The following is a 26,534-nucleotide window of genomic DNA, read 5'->3' on the forward strand; positions in this document are numbered from 1 at the left end:
CTTATCCAGAATCCCAATATTCAGAGTCTGTTTTAAGAAAATTATTATGAGGTCTTTTCATTATTTTCCTATTCTCTCTCTGTAAACCCATGTTTGTAAATATCTAACTTATTGGGTTAATTCATGCTTCAAATTTATTTAGAAGACTTATGGTATGGAGATCAAAATTTCCGAAAATCATCATCTTGAAACCCCCAGGTCCCAAGCATTATGGATAATTGATCACAATTTTCTACTGTCTCCATCCATCTCAAGTTTATTCACTGCTTGTTCACTGTTGCTGATTAATATTCCCATCTCTGAAATTATCACTCAGTAAACCCACAAATAACTTCTCTGCTAATAATTTGCTTGTCTTGGAGGGAAACAGTGTTTTCATATTAACAAGGCAGCACAAATACTTCCTAATGTTTTATAAGAATATAGTATAAGGTCTTATAGATTTTTTTCAAGACACTGAGATAGTGGGAAGTGCTAAAAATCATTTAGAATTCTTATGCAATCACATGGCACCATTACACATAACACAGAGGTTGATGTTTAATTAAGATATGTATTTAATACAAAGCAAGAGGCAAATGACTTTGGGCTTTATTATTTATGCCAGTTTTATTTTCAGCGGTATTAAAAACCATCTTGCAATAAAGAACAAAGGGTGAACCTAACACATTATGCGCACAAATTGACATGAGAGGAAAGACCCATGTACAGTAATTTTTTCCATATTCCATTAAAGAATGTCAGCCATCTGTTGTGAGGTGTTGTGTATAAGTGAGCAGTAATATTACCGTCCTTATTGCTCATTACTGAGTGACACTACAATAAGGATTACATTAGCAACGTATAGAAGTAATCCATCTTCAGGGAAATCATGCCCTAGCAACAAGATATCAGTTGAAATTCCAAGCCTGTGAGTTGCAGACATTGAAACTTTAAAAACAGCAAATTCTCTTGCAATGCTATTATCTACGACTACGTCAATCTACAAGTTAATTTTACAGTGAACTACCTCTTCAAACCTGTACTGAAGCTCTGTATTTTTCACTATTATGGGGCATACTTTTGACATATTAGATTCTGCTGCATTCTACAAAAACTGCAAAGACCCCTTTCCCACATATCAACATAAAATATCTTAATACCTCTGCAAACATTCGTTTTCTAAGTGTGTGTAATATACTGTATAAATATATATATACACATACACAGGTGAATATATATCTTCATATAGATAAGTTAAACGAATCACTAAAAATTAAGATGACTAAAATACCATATGTTATATACTGAACTTGAAGCCTAAAGGTTCAGCATCATCATAGTAGTAATGTTTACATGTTAGCTGCTGGGAAAGCAATCGGAGGAGATTATTGTGGGGTTACTAATCTCTTTGCCCTTTAGGGTCAAGGGATATAGAGCATTGGCTCAGCCTGCAAAAAAATGGAGAAGCAGATCCACTGTCTTCCTCAGCCCTGTTGATCTGTACTGAAAAGAGCAGCTTCTATTGTGCACAGGCACACGGAGCAGGGGGTGGGTCTGAAAATGCTTGTATTCATGGTATTTGTCAACCTCTGCTCTATGTGCCCGTCAGGTCCGGACTGAGAATTAAAATAGGCCCTGACATTTCAGGTACACAGAGGCCCAATAAGCCCACACAGAGGCCCAAACAGCCCCCACCAGCCCACCAAATACTGACTTTCTATGGCACCTTATTTTGCCAGGACCCACAGATTGCCAGTCCGGGCCTGGTGCCCGTGCGCAAATAAAAGTTGCAGTTTTCTCAGCCTGCAGGGTGAGAGTAGTGCAACCAGATGGGGTAAGAAATGTCATGGGGGCGGGGCTATGACATGTGAACCATGGGGAATCCTGTCCTGTTTTCCTTATTTGGAAAACAGGGCAGACTCTCTTGAACCGGGCAGCCCTTCTGAAAACCAGGCTGTCCAGGTCAAAACCAGACAGGTAGCATCTCTAAGCATGATGGCACAGGGGTAAGCACTGATTCCTTGCAGCACGGGGTCCAAGGTTTTTATCTCGGTCTTGATTACAAAATATACATACAACATTGAAAAATCAAGGTAGTCTGCACAATAGTTGTATATACAGTTAGGTCCATAAAAATGAAGTGATTGTGTTAAAAAAAAAGGCTTTAGTTCCTCATATTTTTATGCAATCTTTTTGCTCAACCCACTGAATTAAAGCTGAAAGTCTGCAGGTCAACTGCATCTGAGTTGTTTCATTTAAAATTCATTGTGGTAATGTACGGAACCAAAATTAGAAAAAAGGTGTCTCTGTCCAAAGATTTATGGGCCTAAAGGTGGCCATACACAAAGAGATCCGCTCGTTTGGCAATGTCGCCAAACGAGCGGATCTCTCCCCGATATGCCCACCTTGAGGTGGGCAATATCGGGCTGATACGATTGTGGGCCCTAGGGCCCAACGATCGGATCCTAACGATGGCTAACGGGCGGTCGGATTGTGGGACAGCAGCAATATTGGCCAGATATTGATTGGGGAAGCCCATCGGGGGCCCCATACACGGGCCATTAAGCTGTCAGCTCGGTCTGTTGGCAGCTTTTATCGGCCTGTGTATGACCACCTCATCTGTAGATCTCACTGGTCACAGGTACCCACTTTAATTTAGGGAAATCCTCTCCTAGGCAGGCAGGGTCCCAGTACAAATGTCACAGTAAGCATCTTTCATGCACACTACAACGAACACTCTGGATTTCAGTCTGTCAGATTATGGTCAGTGCTCGATGACTTGTTTCAACAAGTTCATCTCACAAAATAATTTCTTACATTATCATTAACTGCCCATTTTACTTTCTTTGCGAAAGAAGTATGAAAATATATGATATGACTCAAGGTTAATGTACAATGTGTCACACACAAGACCTTCAAATGCAGCATGTAAAAAGTGTGTGTGTGGGGGGGTCAAAATAAAGAGAAAAATGAAAAAGGGAAAAAAAACCCACATGGAATCTTTTGCGACAGGTTTAAATATGTTTGCCCTGTTTTTCCCTTAATGTTCTTTGTTTTATTTCTAGTGCCTGAAACCTTTAGAATTAACATCTAAAATCTGAGATCCCTGAATTCTGAGGCAGATACACACGGGAGTGAATATGAGACACTAGCTGGCTGCAGCCATAAAGCGCCCCAAGCACCAAAACTCAGACTGAAAATGATACTGACAGAATTTCTCTGCACACTGAAAGTTCAGCTGAATACAAACACACAGTCAGAAAAGATTATTTTCTCCTTCTTGATGCAAAATGGTGAAAAAAGCTCAAGCTTCATTTCTGTTGTGTTTATAGTCAACAGCATCCGGAGGGTTGGCATATGTTATGTAATCTTATTTCAGTAGTACGGAACTATGGATGGCTTGTATCTACTCTTGCCATTGTCTGCACTTACTGGGAACCAAAAGGCACCCTAGCACTAGCACTAGCTGACAGCACTGCTTTAGCACTGAAGCATAAACACATGGGAAGATATGATCTGTGTCACTAGAACCCCAAATAGTTTCTACAGTATACTTGATTTATATTTAGAATAGTATGCACCCGAGTCATTATGTACTGCTAATCAAGGTACAGAATTTTTTGGACAGCAGCTGTCTATTACAGAAGATGAGAGCAAGGAAAGTATAGGAATTGTAATTTACATTCACAACCATATAAATCTGAAACAACTGTTTCCTATGAAGAAAAAAGCAAATAGCCAATACCAATAATTTCTGTTCAGCAGACAAGAAAATCGCAAATGGCCTTCATTTATGAAACACTACTGGACATTACGGTTTCAATGGCCGATAATATTACAAAATCATAGATGTGTTCACCCATCTTTAATCTAAATAACACTCCTTAAGGGTCTTGAGAAATACATATTCATGCTTAGTACCCAAGATCCCTGCCCCACATACTATAATAATATTAACAGTTTGCCAATACTAATCTATTGTTTTGCTGTAAAGTGCTGAGCCCTCAAGGAGGGCTATACAAATAAAAATATACATACATATGTACAATAGTTAGAATAATGCCTTCATTTTACATTTGCTCTAATAATGCACATAATATTAGCTCAGTGCAGTGTTCATTACTTTAGGTACTGCACTTTCATTAAATTCTCTCTGCTAGAAGTACAGTTGTTTGTTCCAAAACATTTGACATTGTTTTTTTAAGAGAGAATATACCTCCCTTTTTTTAATGAGCTTATTTAGTTGGGCTATCTGAACTCTTAAAAATAAATATCAATGGCATTCCTGATTCCACAGATTCAAAGGAAACCATGATACGCTGTGCTGCAGGGCCCAGTTCGCAATCCCTTTTGCTCGTAGAGTATTCCATTGTGAAGTGATGAATTCTGGGACTTAAAGCATCTCTGATTTTCAGAGAATCTGTGCACCACCCAGTATGGAAAGCAGAGGAACAGAATCCATTTCACTTCACAATGAAACAAGTTGAGGGAGGGGTTGGGAAATGGTTCTTATGAGTAACATGGATTATTCTCAATCTGGGAAATCAGGTATGACTGTGTAAAAAAAAGCATTTATATTTATTTATGATCAGATCATATTTATAAACCTTTCCTACATTGCTGAATGTATTTGGAGTTTTTTCCGTATGAATCGAATGTGATTCGAATATGAATCAAATACGATTCAAATTTTCGGAACCGTTCCATCGAATATTAGACATTCAAAATTTTTTCTTAAATAACCTCCCTGTTGAATTGCATATTTGAATTAAAAAAATGAATTTGAAATTCGACCTTTGATAAATGGTCCTCCAAATGTTTCATGTCCTTAAACTTACTTACCGTATATACTCGAGAATAAGCCGTCCCGAGTATAAGCCGAGGTACCTAATTTTACCTCCAAAAACTGGGAAAACTTATTGACTCGAGTATAAGCCTAGGGTGAGAAATACAGCAGCTTCTGTAAGTTTCAATCAAAAAATTGAGGGATTCTGCCCCCATTGGAGGTGCCGGCGTCTCGTTTTTGGATGCCGGCGACCATTCTTGGAGGCCGGCGAATATTCTTGGAGACTATTCTTGGATGCTGGCAACTATTCTTGGACGCCAGTGACTATTCTTATGCGTCGGCGAGCATTCTTAGACGCCGGCGACTATTCACCCGAGTATAAGCCGAGGTAGAGTTTTTCAGCATATTTTGGGAGCGGAAAAACTCGGCTTATACTCGAGTATATACAGTATGTTTAAGAGCTCCGCCCTTCCTCAGTTCTTTAAAGCAGCAAAACTTCTAATTCCTAATCAGTAGATGTCTCAAGTGGGTATGTAAAGTCAAGCTAAGGTGGTTGGAGAAGTTATCACAAAACATTACATAGACAGGGAAATCTGGTTGCCATGGTTTGTCCACACTAAAGTGAAGAACTTAAAATAGACCATGATTTTATAGAAAAGAAATACATTTTTGATTACTAGTTATGAGAATGTGGAACTTATTAATCCCCCTGCCACCCAACTTGACCCACAACCCATATGACATTGTTAATAAAATAACATATACATTTATACATTTTTTGAATGGCACATGTTATCCCCTGCTCAGGATGATTTTTATTATCAAAAGCAAGTTTGTTCTATATACCAAATGTATACAGAAATGTGGATTCATTAAAAAATAGTTCAAAATATAGTTAAATATAGTTAAAAACATAATGATTCAGCAGACACCCTGTTATAGACCTTTAAGCATCCCAAACTAGCCACCATTCGGTTCAGGACACACTTGGGTGTCAGTCTTGCAGTCTGGGTGATTATGACTTAGAGCAGGGGAAGCAGACAATGCATTTTGGGTGTACCTGTCTTAGTTAACTAGGAGCACTGTAGGTGTGAGTGAACAAATGCAAACAAGCAATGTATTCGTTCAGATATTTCCTGCATGTTACTAGACTGAATCATTATTCATTGGATAGAAATCCCACAGGAATGCAGGAAAATATAAACCAGAACAAATGAAAACCAAAGTACAAGAGAATACACGTCCACATTCTAGGTACCCAAGGTTAGGCTCACGTCTTCAGATATTCAAAGAAAACCTCTTGATTATCTCTACAATTTAAGGTTAATAATTATTTCCAATAACACACAGGATAATTAACCTGGGTCTGTGTGCATTTAATGTAGAACCAGTCAAGTTCTATTAGAGCAATGGCAGCTGTTCGTTCTCCAGCTGTTGATGAACGATGCTACAACTCCCAGAATTCCCCAGCAGTCTTAGCAAATGGAGATGTTAGTTGTAGTTCTGCAAGAGCAGCTTTGTTTGGCACAGGGGAACTAACACTTCAGACTTTCATGTTTTTTCAAAGCAGACACAGTTATCAGGACCTGGGATTTTGTTGGAGGAAGATCCAAGTGTGATTTAATTACTTTCTATGATAGCCTCCTTCTGAATGTAAACAGTGAATAAAGTACCCCCTCTTGTAAAATATAAGGATATTATACGTTACCGAGGAATTTCATGACCATATAAAAACATGAGGGGGCAGATGTATCAAGGGTCGAATATCGAGGGAATATCGAAGGATTTTGCGCAATTCGTTCGATCGAACGAATAATCGTTCTATCGAACGATTAAATCCTTAGAATCGAACGATTCGAAGGATTTTAATCCATCGATCGAAGGATTATCCTTCGATCAGAAAATTGTTAGCAAGCCTATGGGGACCTAGGGAACTAGGGAGTCGAAGAAATTTTTAAAGAGACAATACTTCGATTATCGAATGGTCGAATATTCGAATGATTTTTAATTTGAATCCTTTGATTCGAAGTCGAAGGTCGTAGTCGAAGGTCGAAGTAGCCAATTCGATGGTCGAAGTAGCCAAAAAAAACATTCGAAAATCAAATTTTTTTCCTCTATTCCTTCACTCGAGCTTAGTCAATGGGCCCCGAGGTGTTTTTATACAGGTCATGGAACTCCAAATATTTTGAAACTGGGGGTACTTTATTTATTATAATACACAAGTTTCAGTGAGTCACGTGACAGAAATCAGAACTCACCGTTTATAACTGATGACATCAGAACTCACCTTTTATAAGGATATAATTTGTGAATAAAGTACCCCCTCTTGTAAAATATAAGAATATTATAAGTTACCGAGGAGTTTCATGACCATATTAAAACACGAGGCAGAGTGTTTTTATACAGGTCATGGAACTCCTAGGTAACTTCTAATATCCTCATAATTTGCAACTGGGGGTACTTTATTTATTATAATACACAAATTTCAGTGACATAAATGACATCAGAACTCACTGTTTATAACTGATGACATCAGAACTCACCTTTTATAAGGATATAATTTACAAGATATTCATGGCTTTTGTGTATTAAATAGTAATAATAAACACTATTGTATGTGCAAGGGTGACCTGATGGGACTGCTTAGCCTCCTTCCAGCCGCAGACACGAATGATCCTTAATACCTTGGGTCTCTTTTTTTTTTTAAATTAATCAGTGACAATAGAGCTAGAGAGTCTTTAATGAGCCATTAATCTGTTTACAGTGTAAATACTAGCATGCCCATGACAAATCCATTCAGAGTGATTCAGTAGTTTATAGGCACGTGACCCAATCTAACAATGAAGTGGTTACACCTGTTTGTTTTCTGTTGGGACAGTAACATTGCTTAATCCTGTACCTCCAATAAAAGCACAGAGAGACACGTGAGGGAAAATAATACACAGGCCAAGGTAATTAGACAGGTAATTGGGGCAAACAAAAAATGCTTTTTTAGTAATACCATAAATAAAATTATTGAAGTATTAATTGATAACTCTGTGCTTTGTCAATTGTTCTACTTGTTTTGTCCTTGTAGAACAGGGATATCCATATTCCGGTTACCCAGAGGGTTGTAGTACCACAACGGCTCTAGGGCAGCACAAATAGATACTGACCCACTGAGCTGTCGGCTGCCCTCAGTGTAATATGAATGTAAATGTAACTCAGTCCCACCGGTTATTAGCTGAAGACATAATTCAGTCATCAGCTGAGAACGTGCCAGCTATGAGCCCCCTATTATTCATGCACATTCACTAGGGATAATGCACTAAGCAGCAGCTACTTCATGCACATAAATGCTGAAAACCCCTCCCCCTCACTGATGGGGTTTAATCTGAAGTAAAGAGAAAGAGAGAGAGCTTCTACCATTAAAGTAATCCCCCCAGCATGGTTTTTGCTTGAGTGAAGGCCCAGATATCATTTTTGTGTGACAGATATAGATAGATAGATAGATAGATAGATAGATAGATATTCAGGCATACAAATGAGGCTGCTGTTCTCGTCTCCCTCAGTCACAGACACAACATGCATGCAACACTTGGACACCCAGATGCCAAAGATGGTTTATTCCTTCCAGTGAGCGCACAGAAGTACACAAAACACACTTGTTTCAACAGGCACAAAATTTCTCTTCGGTGTCCTTGAAGTTAGTTCCTTCACCAGGATCCATAACTACCTGGTGCTTCACTGATTTTATTTCCCACAGAATGACATGTGCTGAGGTAGGTAAGTGCATGAGGAACACAAGGGCAACACCAAACATGTTTATTTTTGGGATGCTCCACTTCAGTGCAGACTGTGACCCACAAACAACAAAACACAGCTCATGGCACTGGCTGGAGGGGCGGGGGTTGGACACAGACGGGAACAAGAACGAACAGACACACACAGAGGTTTCACTGTGAGTACTCACAGTTCAGAATAGAGGAAATGAAGATTGCCCATATTGTCTATATAGTTGGCAGGACTCAACCAAGGCAAGACCAATAGCAGAAGAGCCTTCATTTTGAGTGAAGTTGTTGGTATGGCTTCCTGGGCTTTCTCCTCATCAATTCCTTTGCCTGCTGTTTACAAACCCATGCTCCTCGCTCTCAGCACAGCCAAATCTCTCTTTATTTTTCCCCCTGTGTCAGATGGATCTTGCCATTGTCACATCAGCAGCAGCAACAACAACATCAGCAGTGCATCATAGAAAAGCTCTGAATCTCAAAAACTAAGGCTACTGTGCAAAAGTCATTGACCTGTAAGAGGATTAGATTCGGATCTCGGATTGGTTGATGTGAGGGTTTTAGAACAATGCAGGATGGATGGCGAGACACTGACTTATTCTGAGAAACAGGCTGAGTTAAGGTAAAGGGACCAGCCTCCTGCACTGCTCAGAGTGGCTCTCCGCAAACAGCTGGTACATTTACATCACTGGGCTCGAGCAGATGGATTGCCAGAGCTTAAGTCAGTCATACAGAGGTCTGATTTTCTTATGCTTAGGATTGGAACACATACAGTTTCTTCTTTTATTCATTCAACTGGAAATATTATAGAACATGGCAAAACTGAAGGAATTTAAAAAAAAACCTATCACCATAAATATAAACAAGTCAATGTTAGGGTGGTGGCACACACTGCTACTTGGGGAGATCAGTCGCCCAGCGACAAATCGCCTCTTCTTCGGGTGACTAATCTCCCTGAAATGCCAGCTAGAATGTAAAATCGCCGGTGGGATGGCACTCGGATCACTTCAGCTTTCCGAAGTCGCCTGAAGTTTCCTTGTGAGGCAACTTTGTTTGACTTCGGAAAATGAAGCGCACCTAGTGCCATCCCGCAAGTGATTTACATTCTAGATGGCGGGAAGGCATTTTGGGGAGATGAGTCATCCGAAGAAGAGGCGATTCGTCGATGGGCATCTAATGTCCCCAAGTAGCAGCATGTGCCACTGCCCTGATGCTCACATATGCTTATTGGAGGTGGAAGCAAACTATTTCCATTCATAATATAAAGCAAGAAGTGGCAAACTGCCCCCCTTTCTAGGCATGTGAACTTGCTCATCCCTAGTAGATTCTAGCTAAAATTGTTGCTAATGAAATATTGTACAATGCTGGTAGCAAAAAGCCAAAAGCCTTGCAGTCCCCTCCATCCCACATATCCATGTCATTACAGAAATGTGGCTCCACTCACTACTTTAATGTGTCACATGATATCAGTGAAGGTGAAACACAACGATATACAGTACGTCATCTGAACAAAGTTCTCATCGGATCTTATTTATATCTGAATTTTGGCCAGCCTGCTGTCCAGAATAAACCAAAACAATAACTATGTTCTGTTTTCTGATTCTGCTCAAGCTCAGTATAGTACAGTACAGCCATGTGCAGTTCTGCATGGATTCCCCTTTCACGGTTCTGTACTTTATTACATATGCCAACAAATAAATCCTCAGTTCACCCCTCCGTCTGCCTCCCTGCCCTCATGCAAACATGTCAGCTTAGCACACGTCACTCGACATACTGTGCCAGCCTCGGCAGTTTTGAAAGTTTATGCCCTTTTACATTATTAGTAAAATAATCAATAGTAAAATCTTTTACAGAAAAACTGAAGCACCCTGTGTATTCATAACAAGTGAGGGTGTAAGTGACATAAGTAACAGGAGGTGGCAAAATGTGTTAAAAAAAAATGTTTCACTTAATTACATTTTATGCAACAACATTGGACGACGTGGACCCAATAAAATACTTTTATTCTTTTTTTATTTATATAAAGCCATGTTACACTGGTCCTTGTGCTATTTGTTGATCATTCACATTTGTCCCTACCCAATAAATTATAATCAACACAATTATATCCTGCTTTAGAGGAGCTTACAGTATTGTTGTACACACGTACCGAAAGGCTATGGGTACAGCAGCTGAGTAATTTTTCAGGCTGAGAGAAGCATATCTGCCTCAGTGCCCCTGCTCCATTGATTTCAATGTGATCAGCCTGTGTGTGGCTGAGGTCAGCCCAAATACGCAGGCTGAAAACAGTCGCTGACAACAGCCTGTGTGTCCATAGCCTAAAGTCCCTTTCAGGAGCCAATTAACCTGTGTGTATGTTTTTGGAATGATTAAGGAAGCAATGCAAAGCTGCCCAGCACAAGTTAGGCATGAAGTGAAAAAAAAACAAAAGAAAAATTATACATTTTTATATAATTTTTTTTAATTGAATAATGTTTATTCATTGTCCTATTTATTCATTGTCCTGTTTATTCATTTATTTATTGTCCTATGTGAAGTAAAGTAATTTAAACCATTTATTCCAAAGGATTACACAGTGCAGTAAAGAAATGGCTCATTCGTTAAGTATAGGGTGCTACAGTATACAGGGTTGATTTGTATGATCTCCTGGAACACAATAAACTTTCCTGCATTAGACAATAATAATTAAGATTCACAATTAATGCCAAAGTAATTCTTCTGACATGAATGTCCCTAGACTTAACCTTTGTCCACTGATACTGGACATTGTTCAAATACTCACAGAACAATAGGAAAGTGGTGGTTATATCCATTTACTTATATCCTGGTTTTATAAGAAGGGTCTGACCAAATGTTGGTCCTTAAAGGAGAACTAAAGCCTAACTAAAGAAATAGCTAGAAATGTTGTATATTATGTTCTGGACTTCTGTACCAGCTCAAGCAAACCACAGCCCTATAGCAGTTAAGATCTGTGTCTCCAAAGATGCCCCAGTAGCTCCTCATCTTCTTTTCTGCTGATTCACTGCACATGCTCTGTGCTGCTGTCACTTACTGAGCTTAGGGACCCACTCACAATATACAGTACACATAGAATAGAAATGTCACAATATAAGGCTGATTAGTAATTAATACAGATAATTACTACATGGCAGCACAGAAACCAGTGCAATTAGCATCAGAATTTAATAATCAGCCCTGTAGCATCAGCTTATATTACAGTCCAACCTCATTTTCTGCTTAAACTTTGCAACAACCCCTAAGCTTAGCTTCTCAACAGCTGCTCAGAGCCCACTGAGCATGTGTGTTGCAGACACTTTCCAAGATGGTGACCACCCGTGACAAATTTGAAATTTTGGCTCATTGCTGCTATTGAGAAGGCTAGTGCAATAAGTTCATTATATAAAATATGGCATTTTTACCCAAATTTATTTTTAGGGTTTAGTTGTTGTTGTTTGCTACCCAAGTTGACTGAAAACTCCATCAATACAGTTGTTTTTATGTATGCGATAACGCTGATAAGACTAGTTCTCTGCATACAAATACAAGGTAATTGTATTAAATTTAATGGATCATGAGGCTGACTTGGTTTACATGCAGACAACTAACAATAATGCTTTGGTGCTCTCGGACATGAAAGACGATGGGACCTGTCTGCCAGTGATCTTCTGTTTCCTACAGCTTCCCACCATAAATGTCATAACATATATACAGTATAAGATCATATTATGGGAAAAAAACCCATATGGCTTACCTCACCAAACTTAGTGCCTTTTTTACATATGGGAATTGGTCTCTTGTCTAATGCTAAAATATAAAATACACACAGCATATACCAATAAAGATCATTTTGGGGATTTAAGGAATTCTAGACTTCAGTTCCCAGCTGCTAAATGTATGAAAAATCTTTCGGAATGCTGAAATAAAAGTGCAAAAAATGCCTAGCATTCAGAAGCTCAGGGAGACCGGGATCTTTAAATAGGCCACACTCATGCATTACTCTTGTTTTGGGGTAATGCAAAAGGGCTCACTGTCCAGACTGTTAGGCATGGCAGAGCTAATCATAAATTGAAAGCAATTGTCTGATTAGTTGCAATAGGTTACTCTACTGGCGCTAAATTACTCACTGTTACTCACTGACATTAATGTCGATTTAGGCAGTAGATTGCACCTGCACACCTGGCCTCTCCACTAATTATGTACGGTGCTTGGGGTATAGGAGGACGGTCCCTCCTCAAAAATGAAATTAACTCCAGCACACGTAGATTGCTTAAAGGGATCCTGTCATTGGAAAACATGTTTTTTTCAAAATGCATCAGTTAATAGTGCTACTCCAGCAGAATTCTGCACTGAAATCCATTTCTCAAAAGAGCAAACAGATTTTTTTATATTCAATTTTGAAATCTGACATGGGGCTAGACATTTTGTCAATTTCCCAGCTGCCCCTGGTCATGTGACTTGTGCCTGCACTTTAGGAGAGAAATGCTTTCTGGCAGGTTGCTGTTTTTCCTTCTCAATGTAACTGAATGTGTCTCAGTGGGACATGGGTTTTTACTATTGCGTGTTGTTCTTAGATCTACCAGGCAGCTGTTATCTTGTGTTAGGGAGCTGTTATCTGGTTACCTTCCCATTGTTCTTTTGTTTGGCTGCTGGGGGGGAAGGGAGGGGGGTGATATCACTCCAACTTGCAGTACAGCAGTAAAGAATGATTGAAGTTTATCAGAGCACAAGTCACATGACTTGGGGCAGCTGGGAAATTGACAATATGTCCAGCACCATGTCAGATTTCAAAATTGAATATAAAAAAATCTGTTTGCTCTTTTGAGAAATGGATTTCAGTGCAGAATTCTGCTGGAGCAGCAATATTAACTGATTCATTTTTAATGGGATTCCTCTCATGTTTAATGTTAAGCCAACAATACAACCTGACGTCACCTGACAAAGGGGTACGCCCCCCGAAACGTTGTATTGTTGGCTTAACATTAAACACAAGAGGAATCCCTTAAGCAATCTACGTGTGCTGGAGTGAATTGCAGAGACTAATGTAGAAACATTGCAATGGCCAAAACTTTGGCCAATCATCTGTTGTTGACATTTTATTTAAGATCCCCTAAGAGCTGAAGGTTGGACAGCCCTTATTTGTATAAACAATGAGGCCCCACACTAATGCCAACAAAAAAACCACGCTCAATAAGAACAAGCTCAAATTGTGGTCATGCTCCTAATCTTTACAGATTCAGTTAGTCACCATCACTGATATTCCGCCAATCAATCTGCAATTTTACAGACCACAGCGACATAAAAAGACTTACATTACACACTAACAGCAAAATATCAGAAAATCCCCATTTAACAGAACCCACATGCTTCAATATATAAACTAGATTCAGCCACCTTTGTAATGACTGGGACAGAAAAAAAAACACACAGTAAAGTTAGCCAAGTATATTTGTTTTTCAGTAACTGGAGACAAACTTCTGTAATAATATCCTATGTCCTGTGACATTTTCCACAAGGCTTTCAAAGAAGGGGAATAATCACAACTAAATTCAACAAACAGAAAGGCTATTCAGTTGGTGGAATTGTTCAATTTAAAGGACAAGGAAAGTTAAACTAAAGAAGTAGCTAGAAATGTTGTACATTATGGGGTCCGTTTACTAACGTGCGGTAAATTTGACTTAGGTTTCCGCATGTTATCACTGAGAATAATCTTCTGGCAGAATATTTGCAGCGACTAAGTTTACTAAACAGAGATGCACTCAGAAATCACTTGCGGTAACTACGTTAATGAACCAGCTTACATTAGTGGTAATTTTAGCGAGTTGCGAATTTTCTGGCGACAAGTTACATTTTTGTGAATATTTATGCTAGTCTTGTTTTATGGCGTTTATCAACGATGGACAATTACACTAAACTAAAATCAAAAGGTGAGCAGCGGACCTTATTATTAACATATATTTATGTATTTATAGTGCCAACACATTCTCTAGCGCTGTAGTATAGAAGGGTATAAACATCAAACCAACAAATTCATATAATAACAGTCTGATGCAGGAGGTAAAAAAGGGGCCCTGCTCAATGCATGAAAGCTCATCCATGCAAGTGATTGGTGGACAGCTGGTCACTCTTGAACCTTAATGATCTGAACTTCTAAACAATGTCTCCTAGGCAGCAAAATCCAGTTTGTAGTATATCAAATCGTTATACAGATGTCTCGCAACAATGCACAGATCTGCTGTCCTGTCATCTTCAACCACCACTCTAGAGAGGACAAAGAAAGCTCAGAGGATGGCTTTATCCATAAGCAGGATACACATTTCTCTGCCTTCAACACATTGGGGTATCCTAATGTCTTGGGTAGTTAGCTTAGGTTTCAGAAGATAATACTGCCCTTAAGCAATGTCACTTTAGGATAGCAGAGATCATTTTACCTTTGATGACCCATACCCTCCATTGCTTTCTACTTACATATGTGGACCAGGACAAAGATGTGTTATTAATTTGTTCTGCTCATGATACAGAAAGATTCTTCTGATTCAGGGTTTTTTTTCCCTCTTAATTGATATGGCATGTTTCCTTTTATCTCACTACAAATAAATGCAGCGGCTTTAAGAATCTGCAGTGATGTATTTCATTGTCAGATTTAATGTACTTTTTTCACAATCGTTTATCAGAGTTCTTCTCTTGCATCAGATAAGACAATACTCTGTAAGCATGAAGGCAAAAAATTATAGTAACTTCTCTGCTTGTGTGTGGGGTTATCCAAGAAAGATATAGGAGAGATATTTTTAGCATTTTGCAAATTTTCCCTGGTTTCACTCATTTTGGTTAAAAGAGATTTGCTCATTAATATTTAAAAAGTCACTCTTTACGGACCCAAGAAAATGGAAAGGTCTTACCCAAATGAGGGCAAGTGTGGGAATAGGACACACCGGCACAACATGGGTAATTCCAGCAGGTAAAACCTTGCTCATTTATTGCGGATGCATCCGCAATAAACGAGCGAGGTTTTACCTGCTGGAATTACCCATGTTGTGCCGGTGTGTCCTATTTCTACGTTGTTTTTGAGGTTGCCCATTCCCTCTGGCATCGAGCACCTGGGAGTCGCTGGAGTCTGGACGGCCAGGGTGTGCGAGTGTAAGTCTTTCTTTTTGCAAGTGTGGGAATACCTGGATGTAACTGGGAAAGGATTGTGTAGATTAGTTTTTTTGCCATGAACAGTAATCATCTATAGAGTTAAAGTATAAAAGTACTGTATCAGGACGGGCGCGGGTTGCAGCGGGACGGGTTAGGGTCGGGTGCGGGTCAGTAAAACCCTGACCTGCACATCACTAGAGCCTACCCCTAGTTTCAGCCCTGGTACCTGGAGGAAACACATACAAACATGGGGAGACCGTGCAAGCTTCTTGCATGAAGTTCCCTGGATGGAACTGAACCTTGGAAGTACTCAGGGACACAAATGAAAATGCAATTAGCAGATCTGCATTAATTTAAATGTAATCAGTTTGCAATTAGAATGGTTCTGCATCCCTTATTTGTCATGAGATATTAGAGATAGAAGGTGGCTATTTAAAAAAATATTTTGTGCACCAAACATATATATATATATATATATATATATATATATATATATATATATATATAGTCAAACACAAGAGTCCTCTGCACTCAACCCATTATCAATATATTTAAGACAGCGACATTTTGTGCATACTGCTACTAAAAAATGCCTTACCCTTTAAACAAAACAGGGATTGTTTGTCCATATATTGCAATATATTTAAGCTGGCCAACTACGTCAAAGTCATCCCATATCTGGCCAGTCCTATGCTCAATTTTCATCTGATTCATTAAGAATTCTATGATTTAATTATACATTTTATAAAAGGGACGAATACGTTTTACCTGCAACTTACTAGCTGCTTTCAAAGTAAAACTCCCAAACTTGGCTGCCCTTTTATTAGACACCAGTGGGATCACCTGACTATAGCTGGGAAGGGTGGGAGCTACAACATGGAGCTGGTCACTGCTCCTGTATAAACTATAACAAACAAAGGAAAGTTGTGCTCACCACTATTTTTTAAAACCATTTGGCGGGGGTGCACCCCCGCCAAATGGTTTTAAAAAATAGTGGTGAGCACAACTTTCCTTTGTTATATATATATATATATATATATATATATATATATATATATATATATATATATATATATATATATATATATATATATATATATATATATATTTTTTTTTTTTTAATGTATCTGATATTATGAGCAGGGAAACCACTGTCTATGCTCTTTGTTAAACTACTTGTTTACCATTTTATAAGATTATACAGACAACTATAAAACTGCTGTAATCAAAATAAACACAGCCCATATTAAAAGGTTCCATGTAAAATGTCAGAATAATCTGTGTATCCAAGAAACTCCATAACAGGTATATAAAATATATATATATTTACAGAGTCAAGCACTGAAAGCTCTATGCAGGTGCTGTCCACTGCACAAACATTGCCAACTGCTATCTAATCCCCATCTTTTCAGATTGAGCTGCGGTTTAGGAAGGTTTAGTTCTTCCTTTACCGATAATCCTTACAAGTTGTAATTTCTTTCTTACTTTTTACTTGGGAGTTTGTAACATCTGCAGCTTTATCCTGTGGTCATTTTATTTCCTGCGGATGATACAAATAAATGCAAGCAATCCTGCAAGGATGTAAGCGCATCATTTTCTGAGTGGAATTTAATGTGAAATGTTCAGTCAGGTCAAATGGTAATATAAATCAATTGTTGTATAATGATATATTGTAATGGAGACTATCATAGCAAAGAATAGCTGTTCAGCTACTTGAGTCTTTTTCAATAGGAACACACTATTATTTGTCAGGGGGCTGCAATGTGCAGTCCCTGACTAACCCCCCTGACTCTGAAATGTTCACTGATTCAAAATGACGATTTATTCAACAGCAAATCAATTGTTTAATCATAATTGACTTGATATCTCTGGATGCGGAAACATACCTGTTCTGGAAGTGTTCCTTGAGGTCACACCGTTGGACAACTTCTGTACAGTGTTCCTTAAATGGACAGATGACCAGAAGTTTATCTAAAAGGTTTTTTACAAGTATGGTGGATTTCTTGCATGTCTGCAACATGATATGCTTACGATCCACAGGGCAGAAGTCTTCATGGACTAGAAAGTTTGTGAGGCAGAGAGTACAGTAGGTATGGCCACAAGGAGTGTCCAGTGGTTGTATGAGTGCATGCAAGCAGATGTTGCACAGCATATCATCATCCACTTCATCAGTGTAGGTATAAGAATGGTTTTCTTCTTCTGAATGCAGTTGGCCGCATACAGTACACAGTGGTTGGGAATTTCCATTGTCCAGTTCTTCAATAGCATCTTTGGACTCCATAATGTAGGGTCTACAGCAAAGAGACTTCAGTCCCTATCTTGATCACACAAACCTGCATAAAGTTAAGACGGACATCAGAACACATTAGTGTAGTGTACACAATGTTAAATACGTTTGGATACATCTATGTTGATGCAAAATAATCCTGTTGGATATTTTATAGTTGAAATGTTTTAGTAGCCTTATAGCATTGGAGCCCCATATTAGTAAAATACCATTTATCCCAGCCACTCCATATATCATACCTGTTTAATGGAATAAAAAGAAAGAGATAGTATGTGGAATAGTAAAAGAAAGTGCAAGATAAGGGTAAATGGCCATAAATCACACATTGTGCAGAAAGGATGAATGTTAATGCTTTTACTTATAAGAGGAATATAGTTGTGATGCTTCACCTAGACATGTAAAAGAATATGTTGCACAAAGAAAAGGTCGGAGATTTAAACATGCCCAATATGAATCCATTTTATAACCAATTTTATTTGGTCCTTTGCTCCTTTAAAGAAATCATTTTGTCCTAGCAACTGTGTCATTTCCAGGCCAAGTTCAGCATGAAAAATCTTTTGGAATATTAATACAACTATCTAGATTAGAATCCTTCAATGTAACAGTTTGTTTTCGTATGTTCAAATGTATGTACCTGACAGTATCAAAAAATAAAGGTGCAAAGTTGAGTGTTGCCTTTTGCTGCTATTGAACTGAATGCCACAGCTATTTCTTATTCTGTAACATTCCTTGCACTAAAGTCAATATCCATTCTACCAGAGAGACAAGACAATATATCCATCTTCATGCCAGTCTCAACCTGCCCTCAATACAAAAGCTGAAGTCATTCACTGAGACAAGTCATGTCTCCTATTTCACAAAACAGGGGTGCCTACTGTAAAGTGTTCTGAAAGCGCCTTTGAGAGGAACAAAGACCTATTGGAATGGAACTGCAACTTGTTATAAACACAATAGTAAAATATATCATGCTTTAATACAGGTGATTATTATACAAGTAGTACCTACTGAACACAGCTATTACGGAAAGAACATACAATGTATTTATTCTGCAGAAATATATTACGTGGGAGATTTTGTAAAACCTCAATAAATTCACATTTTGTTAACTCCGTGAGTGCTCCTAATACTTTTCTACTATTTTACTTCAATGAGGGGAACCCAGGATTCGATTTAAGTAGGGTGACATATATTTTGAATAAAGTAAGCCCCTAATGTAAAATATAATGATATTATAAGTCTCAATGAGTCTCCATGACCATATGCTTTTATACAGGTCACGGGACTCCGAGGTAACTTCTAATATCCTCATATTTTCAAGCAAGGGTTACTTTATTTATTATAATACACAAGTTTTAGTGAGTGTCAAAAATGACATCACTAAGATCCGTTTATAACTGATGACATCACCAAGAGCCGTTGTGCGTGAAATAATACAGTCAAATTAGCAGGTCACAGATCCCCCAGGGCAGATACAATTCCCTTATAGTCAAGTTTCTGATCTTCAGATGTTTCGACTGAAGTTTTTAGACTTGCTTTAACATGCCGGTTTCTGTCAGTATATAATGTTATTAGCAATATGCTGGCAATTACCCAAACATGCACACCTGCATTCAGTACAGTTTCACTTGTCATGGGGAGCATCATTGTAATTGTAAAAAGCAAAGCCATTCCAACCTTCATCAGTTGTTGTACTACTATCACTGAAAGAGCTTGAAATGATGTTAATAATAAGCAATTGAGGCTTAATTAGGGAGAATCAAAGATATTTTATGTGAACATTTACACCAGTGCTGTACCCTATAATGACCAGACCATTTTAATCACTATATGTAATTATTGAACAGAACTAATTGCTAATTTTTTTTCTTTAGGTTACTCAGCTGTGCAAAACTGTGAACTGAATCCCCTCAAGTGATTCCTACCCTCTGTTTCCATTGAATTTATGATAGTGCCTTGGAGAGTCATGAAATAGACATATTTGTGTGTGCATTTTTGACACCTTGAATGTTGCTGCTCATAAAGTCAGAGGCATGTCCACAAATCAGGGCTGATCCTCCTAAACAGGTAAGTGTCCTAGAGTAGTTTGTATGAAACCAGAGGCATAGCTTCATATCAGCAAACCCTGTGGTGCCCTCTAAGGTGGTGTGTGTCAGGGGACAAAAGTTATACCACTATATGAAACCCATTATTATTTCACTGCCCTTAGGTCTGGACAACACATTATTATACTAGCAGAAAAGTGCCAGTACTTTGGAGCTTTACAGTCATAAAGTGCACAATATCGTCTTCTACATCTCACATTGACTTGAATAGAAAAGCCTGAAAGTGCCAGTACAGGTCTAGTGAGGCCAATACAGCTCTGGTGTGTGCCATAAGCCTTCCCAGGATTGATCAGCACAGTGATGGAGCCAAGATAAGTTTTCCAATGCCAAGGGAATGTCTCTGCTGTATTTTCAAAATATGTCACTTTGCTAAAACCTAGCTATAACTAGAAAAAGCAAACTGGCAAGCACCAGTCATAAAAACATCAAATAGGAATGTTCAACAATAGCCACGTTTGGGCCAACCGTAAAATATATTGTTTTCATTCTAATAGTTTTTCTGTGAAATATTTTCTCTGCATTGAACCTCCTTAAGCTTATATACCAGAGTTACATTATGTCTTCATCGTTTAAAAGGAAAACACACTCTATTTACACAGTAATCTAGGAGAGTCTTTTCCATGAGAACCGCATGTGAGTTTCCCTCAGATAAACGTGAGCAGAACCGGTTGGCCTTTAGCAGCAGTGCAACAGCTCATTAAGCTTTCCACAAATGCTTTCCTTCCTGTATTGGGCTCACCACCAATAATATAAGTATTTATTATATCAGCAACTTGGAACCCAGTGATATGGTAAGGGGCTCCCTTTTGCTATGCTGGACCTGCCTGTACTCACATTTAGTGCTTACTGAATAAACTCACAGATGGGGAACAGAAAAACCCTCCAGATGTTGTTGAAGTTCATCTCCCACTGCCCCTTGACACCCTTTGGCTGTCGGTGGGATGCTGGAAGATGTACTTTAACAACATCTGGAGGGCTGCAAGTTGGAGAGATATAGAATAAATAAAAGACAACTGACTGCACAGAACGCTAAGTTCCAGGGATGCACTCGTCAGTGATGCCTTCAAGAGATGTGAGTGGGGAAGCAATGGCCTCTATGCTGTTTTTCATCTGTAAGAGGACAGAAACTTTGGTTGGTGCGAGCAGCAGTGCACCCATTACAAGAGCATGAAAACTCAGTGCAAGTCTACGAATGTGAGAGCTAATTAGCAATTAATTGCATGCTGCATCTAACTGGTCTGCTGACTACCCCTGTTAAGGTGGCCATACTCGGGCCGATAAAAGCTGAGCGACAGACCGAGTCGGCAGCTTATTGGCCCGTGTATGGGGCCCCCTGACAGGCTTCCCCAATCGAGATCTGTCCGAAAGTCATTCAGATCTCGATCGGATGGGACTAAAAATCCAGTCGGATCACGACTGCATCTGTACGTTGATGCGGTCCCGCGATCCGACCGCCCGTTACTATTCGTTAGGATCCGATCGTTGGGCCCTAGACATCGCCAAACGAGTGGATCTCTCCGTGTATGGCCACCTTAATATATAGATTCAGCATGTGCCTGGGGGCAAACCTAAGGGCCTCGAGTTAACGAAAGACTGGCGAACGCAACATCTCATACTTAAATCTGACCCATATTAAAGCAGAAATACTTCTCCTGGGAAAGACTTTCAATATCTGCAAACTGCTTCTTAGTTATACATCTACATATATAGTTTCATGTTAATTTTGATTAAACGTTTACACAATTAACAACAAAGATAACATCCTTAAAAAATGCAGTGAGTGTTTGGCTATCCTTTTGCAGAATGATTCAGGGAGCTTAATAACATCCTTGGGAGCTAAACTACAGCTTTCACATGGAAGGGGTAATGCAACACTGTTGTAATATTTGCCCCAGATCTATTCAAACCAAATCAGTGGTAAGCCTTTAATTGATAACCCATCTGAAAAGCAATCGACTGGTTAGTTGCTATGGCATGATAGACCCAGAGCAAATGCTGTACTTTATTATATTACCCCATTAGAGGTTCAACCATTTAGACAGAAACCTTTTAGACTAAAGGCTCTTGTAGACTGTGGTAACAATCCCTAGTAACCCTCCTGTTATAGGGCATAGATAGATAGACTTTTTTGTACACTTTAGATGAAGTTTGTACTTAAATAAAATTCAATACCAGTAATGTAAAAGTGACATTCATATGCAGCTTGGAACCTGATTTTTCATGCCATTAGTTGCCTCACTATGTCCCCTGTGTGTCAGAGAATTGCACAAATTGTTAAAAACAAACCATTCCTTTTTATTTATATTACTGCACTGACACCTGGTTTCACATATATACAAGCAGAGCCCAGATTCTGAACATAAGCTCCGGACTGGCAATGTGACACTGTGTCCTGTTGAACCAGCTCCACCTAACAAAGTAAATCAGGACAGGGCAGAACAAATCAATCACTTACTTTAGCTCCATGGGCAGGAATGGGCACAGTGTCCAGACATTATTAGGACCATATTTCCCAGTAGAGGTTGAAACAGCAGCCGGTGTCTATTCCAGTGACAAGGTAGAACACGACACAATCCTTCCTGTAATTGAGTTGGTTGATTATTCACAAAGCATTTAGTGACATCACAAACCACACCCACACCTGCATTGCACTGACTTTACCTGTATGCTGGGTGATCAGCTCCCAGAAATGCACTAATTCCACCTTGTCCGTTCTGTTTTGGTTGTTTAGCAGTTACCAGGGTTATAATCTTCTCTTCATTAATATCTGTTTTTTTTTGTTTTAGGGTTTCTGTCACTTAAATAAGTATACAAATAAGAATATTTTATCCCACACAGCATGAGTAACCACTTTATGTGTATGAGCTGCTGTATATAATCAGATTTACAGTAGTCTATAATTACCAACTGCCCCTTATTCCCAAGGTCAGTCCCTGGTTTTAACAATCTGTTTTGGGAAATTGTGTCTCTTAGAAGAGCCCAAATTTTTATGACCAGGGAACAATGTCCAGTATGTGCTCCAGCTACAATTTAACTTTAATAACCATGCAGCAGAGCTTTATATGGTAACCTTTTTTACCCATGAGAGCAAACAAGCATGCAGAAATTTCCTGGGATGACAAATGTTGGCTATTGGCTATATGTAGCCCCTATGTGAGCTGACAGCTACAAGAGGCTCTGTTTGGCAGTATTCATGGCTTTTATGAAACAAAAGTTTGCCTTTAAGCCACGAATTCAAAAATAAGCTCCTGTTTTAAGGCCACTGAGAGCAACATCCAGTAGATTGAAAAGAAACATACAAGCCACGGATTGGGGATCAATGCTTTAGAGCAGAGTTTTTTGAGCCACACTGACCCAGTGACAAAGGGGCTTGTCTTTAATACCCCTACAAGGAACACATGCTAAGTACATGTTGAAAGCAGAAGGGTACATGCTCTACAGCTGCAGAGATAGTGGGGGGTCAATATAAGTGGTGGGGGTTACCAGTCTCCTAGCGATACTAAATCTCTTGTAGTATACATTCTGCAGCTGCAGAGATAGTGGGGGGTCAATATAAGTGTTAGGGGTTACCAGTCTCCTAGGGATACTGTATCTCTTGTAGAATATGTGAAATAGATAGAAACCATATGCGGATATTGCACAATGCACAACCTATTTTTCTATGGTTTTCTTTGTTCTGATTCTCCAGCTTTGTTATTCAAGCCATTTGCTTCATTTCTAGCTGTGTGTTTATGGTATAGAAGTGTAAGGGGGTTATTTACTAACCTCCGAATGCAAAAATCATGAAAAATTGGTGATTTTTTTTTCAAAAATTGGACTTTTAAAAAATCACGCATTTTTCAGAATTTATTAAACCCAGAGGATGGAAAAAATCCGAAAAAATCATGAAAATCGCATGAAAATTTCGATAAAATTGTGAAAATCTCAAAGCAACTTTTCGGGAAAATGTAACAATAAATAAGCGTAAAAAAAAGGCCGAGTTTGTAGCAGAAAATATTGAGATGAATTCGGACTTTGATAAATAACCCCCCACATGTAAACAACTAGCATTAAGCCTGTTAGATAAAGATCACAGCTCTTACAATCCTGTGAGACAATTGCTCATATTTAACGGTATATGATAAATCCCAGGTACATATAAGGGTAAGGCCACACTGGACGTTTTGGGGAGATTTTTTCGCCTGGTGATTAATCGCCTCGTCTTTGCGGTGACCAAACTCCCCAAATGCCTTGCCTCACTCTGTGCCGGCTAAAATGAAAATACGCCGCCGCTAATCACACGCGACAGTTCGTTTTCCGAAGTTGCAGGAAACTTCGGTCAACTTCGGAAAACGAATCGCCACGTGTGATTAGAGCCGGAGTTTTTTCATTTTAGCCGACGCAGAGTGAGGGAAGGCGTTTGGGGAGATTGGTCGCCACAAAGACGAGGCGATTAGTCGCCAGGCGACCAAATCTCCCCAAAACGCCCAGTGTGGCCTGACCCTAAAGCAAGTAGGGACAGACACTAGTACCAGGAAATAATCCACCACATGTAAAATTGTGTTCCAATGTGGGATTCACCCACTGACATATGGGTTTTTGGGAGAGAGTCAATTTCATGAGAAAACTTATCGCTGGTAATGAACGAAAATATTCACCGCTTTTCACCTCAAAAAAAAGCCCATAGACTTCAGTGGGTGAAAAAAATTGTTGCATGACAAAAAAAAAATTGATGTGCCACATCACGCAACAAAAAAACGCCCATAGACTTTAATGCATTTTGCAGAATTTTCGCCATTTTGCTAATTTTTTTTTTCCTTTTTACCTGAATATATTTTATTTGATTTAACATAAACAAGAAAAATTAATATGACAGCATAAAATAAGCAGACTTAGAGAATGAGCTGCAAAAAGAAAGTACAGTGGCATAACAGTTTCAAAGATTAATAACAATAATAGTAAAATATAGAAAAAGGAAAATAAAAAAATAAAAAAACAAAATATTTAACTAAACCAGTGGATGTTAAGACAAATAAAAAGAAAAGAAAGAAAGAAAAATCCCATTGTTTCAGGAGAATAAAATTATACAATTACCTTACTAACTTACCTAACTAGATTTGGAGAAACCTTAAAACTTGGTCTTTGGTATTAGAAGTACATGTCTCAAAATAAGAAGACCATATATGATTAAAGGATTCTTTAGAGCTTTTACCAATTGATTTTGCTTTTAAAGCTTCTTGCCAGCTAAGTTGGTTCGCTAATTTTTGACGAAGCAAAACAGGTCAGATTCACCTATCATTGCCTACATAATTTATTTAAAAATTCTCACAGTTTCAGGAAGTTTGAAGAATAAAAATTTCCCTTCCAAGGGGTTAATGAGACCTTTAATGAGACCTCGGGCACTGGGCACATACAGTATAGTTGGGTATGTGCATCATGTACTTAAGTCTTGCAACACCAATGGTAGATTGTTGTCAGCAGAGAATGCTTCATCTAATAACACAAACAAAACGCATAGCAAGCAATCGGCAGAAATAATGAAGTGGTCTGTTTGAAAGTAAACATATGGTTGTTAGACATGGGTTACTATATCTGCGGCAATAGCACCCTTTATCACATTACTCCTAGTAATCTATCTGTCCAATAGGATCTTGGGTGTGTGTGTGTGTGTGTGGGGGGGGGTCCTGCAGTTTTTGATGGCATAGAGAACTCTACAATCATTTTGATCCCCATATATAAGAGATTATAAGCAAGCAGGGCCACCCTCCCCCTATCGTCTCCTAGCAATATGCAGTTGTAACTGTGCACTGATTCTAATAGAATTCTTGTCTGTATATGAAACTGCTGTGAATTGTAGTTGTATCCCTTTACTCTGTAGAACCCTGTAGGTGACAATCACACTATAATAATAATAATATTATTATTATTGTTGTTGTTGTTGTTATTATATCATTAAAATAATTAATACTACTACTACTACTACTACTACTACTACTACTACTACCACTACTACTACTACTAATAATAATTATTATTGTTGTTGTTTTTGTTGTTGTTGTTGTTGTTGTTGTTGTTGTTGTTATTATTATTATTATTATTATTATTATTATTATTATTATATGGAAGTCTATGTGGGTCTGAAATGAGGAAGAACACAGTATCTAAAGTCACAAGAAGTAACAGAATTCATGGCAGAACCATACCCTGGCACTGAGCAGGGCTATATATAGATACTGCATATTAGGGTTGTCTAGTAACTTAGGAGAACACTCAGCATCTTGGGAACAAACTCTATAATGTTGGGCTACAACATGCCAATGAGTATTTTGTTCATGAATAAAGTTCTATCAATATATGATATATTAGATGTGTTGTGTGTATACTGGCTGTGTAACAAGTCACTGATAATGCCACTGGTTTGCCAGTATGGAAAATGAGTTTGCTTATATTATTTGTTACATGGTTACAATCATTTACAAATAAAAAACATGTGCTTG

At 38.6% G+C, this 26,534-nt stretch overlaps 1 protein-coding gene across 2 annotated transcripts in view; it reads right to left on the reverse strand.

Annotated features, from left to right (window-relative positions):
- Positions 1 to 22,660, reverse strand: part of lnx1.S (ligand of numb-protein X 1 S homeolog) — a 124,187-nt gene extending 101,527 nt beyond the window's left edge. Inside the window, exons 1-2 of one of the 2 annotated variants that reach the window (XM_018243141.2) lie at positions 22,514 to 22,660; positions 17,556 to 18,002 (exon numbers count right to left, since the gene is read on the reverse strand). In XM_018243141.2, the coding sequence (XP_018098630.1) occupies positions 17,556 to 17,950 (395 nt within the window). In that variant the 5' untranslated portion in view covers positions 17,951 to 18,002; positions 22,514 to 22,660. Of the gene's footprint in view, positions 1 to 8,720; positions 9,345 to 17,555; positions 18,003 to 22,513 lie in introns of those variants that run through there. The other variant, XM_018243142.2, reaches the window with a different exon arrangement.
- Between the last annotated feature and the right edge of the window lie 3,874 nt (positions 22,661 to 26,534).

The sequence above is a fragment of the Xenopus laevis genome, chromosome 1S (assembly GCF_017654675.1).
Source record: "Xenopus laevis strain J_2021 chromosome 1S, Xenopus_laevis_v10.1, whole genome shotgun sequence".
Taxonomy (NCBI): Eukaryota; Metazoa; Chordata; class Amphibia; order Anura; family Pipidae; genus Xenopus; species Xenopus laevis.